This window comes from Paramacrobiotus metropolitanus, unplaced genomic scaffold (assembly GCF_019649055.1).
Source record: "Paramacrobiotus metropolitanus isolate TYO unplaced genomic scaffold, Prichtersi_v1.0 Parri_scaffold0000023, whole genome shotgun sequence".
Taxonomy (NCBI): domain Eukaryota; kingdom Metazoa; phylum Tardigrada; class Eutardigrada; order Parachela; family Macrobiotidae; genus Paramacrobiotus; species Paramacrobiotus metropolitanus.
Window position 1 is genome coordinate 789,242 of NW_026570243.1, and position 8,174 is coordinate 797,415.

At 39.6% G+C, this 8,174-nt stretch overlaps 1 protein-coding gene across 1 annotated transcript; it reads left to right on the forward strand.

Moving 5' to 3' along the window:
• Positions 1-299: 299 nt before the first annotated feature.
• Positions 300-5,942, forward strand: LOC129587203 (ornithine aminotransferase, mitochondrial-like). Its single transcript, XM_055480825.1, has 9 exons — positions 300-707; positions 788-840; positions 1,310-1,471; positions 2,497-2,559; positions 2,620-2,843; positions 3,330-3,502; positions 3,750-3,828; positions 4,654-4,909; positions 5,396-5,942. Exons 1-9 carry the CDS (start codon positions 592-594, stop codon positions 5,560-5,562), a joined length of 1,293 nt encoding a protein of 430 aa, XP_055336800.1. The 5' UTR covers positions 300-591; the 3' UTR covers positions 5,563-5,942.
• The last annotated feature ends 2,232 nt before the right edge of the window (positions 5,943-8,174 follow it).

Consider the following 8,174-nt stretch of genomic DNA (forward strand, 5'->3'; position numbering starts at 1 on the left):
TCCGGGATCAGAGTGACCGGCATTTGTGCAAATTAAAAACGTTACTCGTATGTAATCAACATAATTAGGTTATCCTTTGAAATTTTTGAATAAATCATTCTTCGAAATGAAAAAATTCTACTCCACCGGTAGAAGTTAGGCACTCAAGGGCCGAAAACAGTACCTTGTACGTGGCAGTCAAAAACATCGATCTCATTAATTTCGTTTTGAATCTACTGTAGCACGCTGCGTATACGTACGCAGTGTACTTACGCAGCGATGCACTTGTGCGTCATTGTACGCTATTGGGCCTGGATGTGTTAATACTGTACAGTGCATATCGCCGCCAGCAATTCTTCATTGCGCGCTGTTCTTTCGGAAGCGTTCGCCTTGACTCGACAAGCCATTGTTCATGATATCTCATAAAAAGCCTCATATCGTTTTATTACCACTGTTTTATTTTCTGGCGTTTATTGCAAACTGTGAGCGGTATTTTCTCCTGTGCACGATCCTCGCGGAAGCCAATCTCATCCGTTTTCTCCATGCTGTGCGTGCTGCTGGCCTTCGACTGTCGAACGTTGATTATTTCGCTTGACCATTATCGGCGCAAAAATGCCATCTTCCTCTCCTGCAAACGATAGCCAGATCATTCGGGCGGCTCGTTTTACCGCCGGACACGACGACGAAGATGGTCTGTCTCAAGAAGACTACATCCAGCGCGAACTGAAGTAAATCAATCAATGGTGTTTTTCAGCGCTGCTACGATTGTGATCGAGCAGCCGATTGTGGTAACGCGCGTGTTTTCCAGGTATAACTGCCATAATTATCACCCAATTCCGGTTGTGCTTGCCCGCGGAGAAGGTAAGGCATGCTTTCTGCTCAGCTGATTTTACGATGTTGCGCATAATTCATAATCGACACGGGAAAATTTATTCATTCTTTGAGCGACTTAATTATTAAATCTATCCTGTAGCCGTAAGCAATTTATTTTATTACAATAATTATGATGCAAATTGCAAATTACCTGAAATTTTTTTATTCCAGCATAAATTAACGGTAAGATATTTAAACGGCTTTGTATTGCAGCTGGCTGATAATTTTAATTGTTTGGATATTATAAAAAATATAAAAAAGTACAAAAATACAAATATGTCTAACTGGAAGCCAGTAATGTAGCACTTTGAAAATACTTCGTGAAATCAGCATAGAATACGGATGCACTATAGATTTTTGGTATAGAAACCTGCTGAAAAAAAATGGATAATTTTCAATAATTCGCAGTTAACCTTGCGCGCCTTATAGCGAGTAAATGCTTTGTATGGTTGTGCAGGCGTGCATCTTTGGGATACGGATGGACGCCGGTATTATGACTTCCTGAGCGCATACAGCGCTGTCAATCAGGGTCATTCTCATCCCAAGATTCTCAAAGCTCTCGTTGATCAAGCGAGCGTGCTAACGCTAACAAGCCGGGCATTTTACAACGATGTTTTGGGTAAGAAATGCTCAGTCAATTAGCCAATTTTTTTTCCGGAATTTACCTAACAAGAGATTTTGTAAGACATTAAGGGTGCATTAAAATGATTACAGTAAATTTGAAAAGGGTGCATTATAGTATATTTGAATCTGGGGTGTGGTAATTTATTGGTTTCGAATTTTTTGGATTGAAACATCTGAACATCGTGACCGTCTAGTAAGTATTAAGTAATTCTAGTATCTTTACAGTTTACATTACAAAAGTGTGATAATCTAGAAATGCTAAGGAAAAATAAAATGGTGAAGTATATTTTAGTTCGGCAAGCTTACGTTTCCATCTTTCCGAGTTTTTTCGTAGAAGTCTTTCTTGTCAAGGAGTAATGGTTCGGTAATTTGATTCGAAGTGCATTACTGCCTTTGATGCTCTGGGACAATCGTAATTGATTCAGTTTGGCTGCCTCTTTTGGGTTATCTCTCTCACGGTCTTTGCGATCAGTTTCTTTTTCTCGGAACTTGAAGATCGGGAACAACGTGACCATAAATTAATTGCTTTTGCGGCATGCACACTAATCGTGGAATCACGTGAGCTTAGGTAGCGGTTGTATATGCGTGCCAAAACGATCGCAGTGCCAAAACATATACGAATATAAATAATATGGGTTCACTTAAAAAAATGTATGCGGCGCTAACATTTGTTATATTATATTTTAAATAAAAAGTGATTCTCTGGAGGCTCACGGCTGAAGTACTCGTATAATAAGCCTAACTCATTTGAGCTGATTAAATTGCTACCATACTATGCGGATTGAAATTGATATGCACTTACATTTACAGCTAGGTGTTTTACCACCTAAACTATTTTCATTTATGCTTTCTCATTTTTTAAAAACCATGTCCAGACAGATGTGGTACTGTATCTGTTATTATTATGAATCTGCTATTTGCAACAACCGGTTCAATTTCGCATTCTCCGGTTCGCCCGTTTTGCGATTGCTAGTTGTTTTTGCGTTATGATATGTTTACTACCTTGATTTCGCTTTTTAGGAGAGTATGCGGAAAAGATCACTGCGTTATTCGGGTACGATAAGGTGTTGCCAATGAATACCGGTATGTTTGGTAGCCGAACTATTTTAGTAATCAGATTTTGATCGGAATTCTTTCATTAAGGCGTGGAAGCTAATGAAACCGCGTGCAAACTGGCACGACGATGGGGCTACAGAGTGAAAAAGATCCCGGATAACGAGGCCGTTATCGTCTTCGCAGAAGGGAATTTCTGTGGCAGGACTATGGCGGCCATTTCCGCTTCGACGGATCCGGTCAGCTATGCCGGTTTCGGGCCCTACATGCCTGGATTCCATATCATTCCATACAACAATCTAACGGCCTTGGAGGTGTGTGCGAGTATGATAAGATAGCATTGTTCTGGAAAATATACAATTATATAATCGCGCACATGTTTAACCTTTGCTTCATGGTTTCTTCGCCAAAAAATTTTATCAGTTTTCTTAGGTTTCTTAGCCAAAGATGTCTGGTTAGCTGAGTTAAGAAATAATGTTGCTATAACAAAATTCAAGTTATCAAAGACGATTTTGACAAAATTAGCGTATGCTCGACTGAAATATTAGTGAACTGCTAAAAGAAAAATCTTTTCGAACATGCGGTTGGTTCAGATTATTAGTACAGATACTCCTGCATGGACAAAAGAATTATTATACGAGTACTGTAACAGAAAAAAATGGCCTTTTTCGAGCACTGGAAAATTACGCTTATTATATACACTTTAACATGTACGGGATAAATGCTTTACAAAAATGCGCTTTGTATTAATTCATCCATGGCATCCGGCCAAAGGTAAACATCCGTTCCATATTCTGCAGGAAGCTTGTCAACACCCCAACGTTTGCGCCTTCATCGTCGAGCCGATTCAGGGTGAAGCCGGAATAATCGTCCCCGATGAAGGTTACTTGAAGGGCGTGCGGGAGATCTGCACCAAATACAACGTTCTTTTCATCGCCGACGAAATCCAGACGGGACTAGGCCGCACTGGAAGGTTAGCACACACGATATCCTATTACAGTGGTTATATAACCGCTGATCGATTGATGCAGCCGTAATGGACTGCGGAGACATTATTTGTCTGTAATGGAATGCGGGATTATCAAGAGGATAGCTTGTTTTTCTTTCCGCCGCATGTCGGTGTGTCAAGGTCGCCGGGAATACATATCGATTGCACTTTACGGGAACAAATGCGGCTTGATTTCGGTTGGTTGGTCTTAACTATGCCATTATATTTGTAGGCGGCTGTGCTGCGATCATGAAGGGGTTCGGCCCGATATTATTACGCTGGGTAAAGCGCTATCCGGAGGGATCATGCCGGTAAGAACAGCGGGAAATGGGGATGATTTATTCGGTTTCAGATAGATAGTCATTGATATGCTGCAAAAAACAACAGAGTTTAAAATTTTCCAGGCTGATTTCTGGAACCTGTAGTTGTTGACAAATAATGGAGTAATGGTATTGAAAAAATATTTGGGTTAATTTTTAATTTACCTTTGTAAAAAGGCCTTGCAACCAGTTTGCAATAAAATATTTGTGTTCTGCAGTTTCTTTCTCCATTTGTATGAGTAACTTTTTCTATAGTGGCAGCGTATAAGCAATTGAAATTTCTGAAAGCTTAGGATTTTTTAACTACAATGCATACAACATACCAGGATACTGCAACGAATCGAGGAATCAATTTAACAGTATTGGTAGTTTGTGTTTTACGATGTAGTGATAGCAAGAACTTACTGCATTCAGTCAATTGTTGCGCACTGTACGCAAGTGAGCTTATTTTTCATGTTTAAAGTTTGCCAGTGATTTTTCCGGCTTTGAACGGTGCACGAAAATATTTTTGAGAGTTTGAACCTAACTGGGCAGTGAACCCTGGATTAATGCTCCATATTTCTATTGCACGGTGCAAATTGCGCACAAGACATCAGAATATCTGTGACCATTTTCATGTTTTTCAGATAGTGTTGCATTATGACACTAATTGCTTTGGAATTTTACTGCTCGTATCGTGTATTGCGGGCGCATTTTAAGCCATCTGGTGACTTTGTTGGTTGCTAATATGCTAAACGCGCGTCATTCTGCATGACATACGATAAAAGCGTCGGCTCTCTTTATTGACTTTGTTAGCGTTTTTGTTATTAATTATAGGTTTCGGCAGTTCTGGCCGATAACGAGGTAATGTTGACGATTAAACCCGGCGAACACGGTTCGACATATGGCGGAAATCCGTTGGCATGTCGCGTGGCTCTGGCTGCTCTGGACGTTTTGGAGAACGAGCACCTAGCGGCACGAGCGGACAAGCTGGGTCATCGGTTGCGCGAAGAACTCAAGGCCAATTTGCCCTCGGATATCGTTACGTGTGTGCGCGGAAAAGGCTTGATGAACGCGATCGTCATAGCGCCACGTGAGTTAATTAATCGCAGTGGTAAATGTTCTGCTTTTAATAATTTTGTCGTAAAATTTTGAACCGCTTAGCGTGTGGAAGTACCGTATGTTTTCTTTGGAGTCCATTTTTCTCCATACGTTTTAGTGAAAGTCTTTGCAAAGGGTTGCGTTGCGGCGAGGTCTTCCTTACTATAAGCTCCATACTTTTGAGATGGTAAACTTGCTTAAAAAATTGCTTGTAACCATAAATCGCTACGTCTTTCTTATACTAATTAAGAAAGATTAGTGGGAGCTATTGTACACTGAATGATCCAGGTTTGCTAAGCAGCAGCCGCTGTACTACAATTCGCAGCCATTAATGTCAGAGTGTGCAGTTTTATCTTTTGGTTTCTCTTCGACGCCGACAATGATATCATCATATATATATTAATATATATATATATATAACAGCATCGCTAATTTCAAAATTTACTGTGAAATAGAATGTTATTTCAATTATTTTCAGAATACGATGCCTGGGACGTGTGCATCCGGCTGAAAGACAACGGTCTGCTGGCCAAACCCACCCATGGCGATATTATCCGTCTGGCACCACCACTGATTATGACGGACGAAGAACTCAGCGAATGCGTAGAAATCATCAAGAAGACAATCTTTTCCTACAAGAAATAAGTGTTTTACTAATTATTCTTACATATTTTAGCTAATGTGTTGTTATATTTTGTTAATATTCCATCTAGCTGGTGCATACTGCTGCTGCTTTCTGTTGTAATTTTTCAGTTGCAGTGTGGTGTGCGCGGCTAACCTGGACTTACGTATGCTACTGGCTTTGCTTTACGCAGAGTGTTGTTTTTCGTTCATATTGAATTGCCAATTGGTCAGGCCGGTCATTTCTGTAGAAGTCAGTCTATTTTTGCTTATTGTTAAAGATGTGGTCATTATTTTCGCAGTTATTTATTTTTATGGTTGTACGTGAATAGTGAATATCTACAAATATTGTGCAATGTACTGCAATAATGTGGATAACGTGAATAAATTATGAAGGAAGCAAATTATGAATTATGATGTAATTGGTTTTGGGCAGTTTTACTCACTCGGGTCACTTCCAAATAACAGCGACGATAATGAAAATTTACTAATTGGACTGGTGATTATCACTTTCTGTTGGTTTGCGAATGTCGTCGCTCTAAAAACACTCGCATTTGTTGCAGATGCATTAAAAACGTAACACGGTGTACAATGGTATCGCCTCATAAAATAACAAAAGTGTCCAGTGAATGGGAACTGCTACAGTCCAACCTGCAACCGGACAATGACCGGAAGCAGGAACCAAGCCGGCGGCTTCGGGAATCTTTCTTACGCTGTCTGGAATCGCGTTTTCAGTTTTAGGTTCCGCCCTTTAAAGGACAAATTCACCAATTTGAACAAAATAATTTTAACCCTTTTTTATACTTGTCGGATTTGTCATTTGCCGGTTCCTACCATAGGGTAGTATACGGTACCTGTAACTATTATTACACAAGTACAGAGTACTAACAATTACTGGGGTGATTACAGTATCTTTTTTCTTTTATTATACCTCTGCTGACCGTTAGTATTGGTATAGGAGCACTATATTCCACATTTCTTCTAAAAATTAGTATCCGGCGAATAAACGTACATCTTTGTGGCGACATCTTCGTGGCTGCTGAAAACCAAGTAGCGGGTGTACAAGTACATATATAGATGTAGATAATTATTACAATATAGTATTGTCTACCGTAGGGCTTTTTGGCTTTTATGTAAAACTCGGAAAACTTCTCAGATTCTCTTTCAACAAACTTAATTTTTTTTGGGCGCGAGCTGAAATAGCGCATTGGTATACCTAAATAACATAACGCACTGCAGTAACACTATGACTAGGTTTCTTCTTGTGCCTAGCTGTAGCCTTGCAGAAGATGCCTTACAGAAGGAATAAAATCTCGTTTTGCACGTAAAATGCTTCCATATGCACCTTATACCGTTATACGAGTACAATACAATGCAACGATTATTATAATATGCATTTATACGAGTATGCTATGTATTTTTCATGGGCTTTTAGTACAGTGTACAATACATACATATATCTATAGATATATAAATTTTGTAGCACAGAGTTTGTACACGTATACAGGTAGTCGAAATCAATAGCTGCAGGTGTGTACTGTACATTACTTTGCAATTACTGAGTGCTGCATTGTTTTTCTTGCTGCTTGTTTTTCTGGCGATCCCGAACTTTGTACAATTATAATTGTACAAAGTTCTCATTTATCCAGAAAAGGCCAAGGGGCTGCAGAGTGCAGATTCTATTGAGGAATCCAAACAAAAGGTGCAAGCAATGAGTTCCCGATCTTGATTATGTGAATATGTGTAATCCTGTCCTGAGTAAACTATAGTTGCTTAATAGCCCTCGAACAACTGAGTCTGCAGTAATTAATCAAGTTCCGAATAATTGCTCATTTATGCATTGTGCATACATATTGGCGATCCCGAAGACAATATATCGTTATTTCGGGCCCAGACGGCCTCCTTAATTAAGCAATTCTGGATTCTTGGAACTCGTAGTGTATGCATGTAGTAAACCCGTTTATTATAATATCTCGCGACTGCAATAGCACATCATGATATTAAGTGTCTCGCGTGCTAGTTTATACCTGTCTCACTATCAATTTAGTCTTGCTATTTTGGAAAATTCAGTAACTCTGGATTATTATATCCTTATCCATCTCTAGGAAACTTGTGGTACTACTACGTGGCTAATAAGATAAAAACTTCCGTATTTTAATTGTATGAAAATGCACAGATTATTGACTGAAACTGCAGGAAATCTAGCCGGCAGTTTCCGACCGGCATACCTTGATATGACATTGTATACTACTGGTGGTATCTATATAGAATATTACCACTTGTATCAGTTGTATACGAAATACGGTATCACTGGTTACAGTAGCGTCACATAAAATTAAACAGCTTGTGAAACTTTCTGCCGAAGATGAACAGTTAATACGTTTACGGTTCACTGGGAATTTCGCACTTTGTGCGCTGTATTCGGAGTCCCGTCAAAAGTTTTGCAAATGGTCAGTCCTACTGGACGCAGTATCCGTCGATTGCTACCAAGTTGTACATGGGTTAAATTAACTTTACTGCTTGGTCACTTCATCATGGGACGGAGTGACAATAGAATTACTGCATATTAAGTCGTTTAGGCACAAATCAATCTGTATAAATCGCCTGTGGCTAACCGCGGGGGAGTCGCGTAATGT

Coding starts and splice junctions, on each gene's coding strand:
- LOC129587203 (XM_055480825.1), top strand. CDS start 592: ATGCCATCTTCCTCTCCTGCAAACGATAGCCAGATCATTCGGGCGGCT. Junction 841..1,309: donor TGTGCTTGCCCGCGGAGAAG/GTAAGGCATGCT, acceptor ATGGTTGTGCAG/GCGTGCATCTTTGGGATACG. Junction 3,829..4,653: donor TATCCGGAGGGATCATGCCG/GTAAGAACAGCG, acceptor TATTAATTATAG/GTTTCGGCAGTTCTGGCCGA.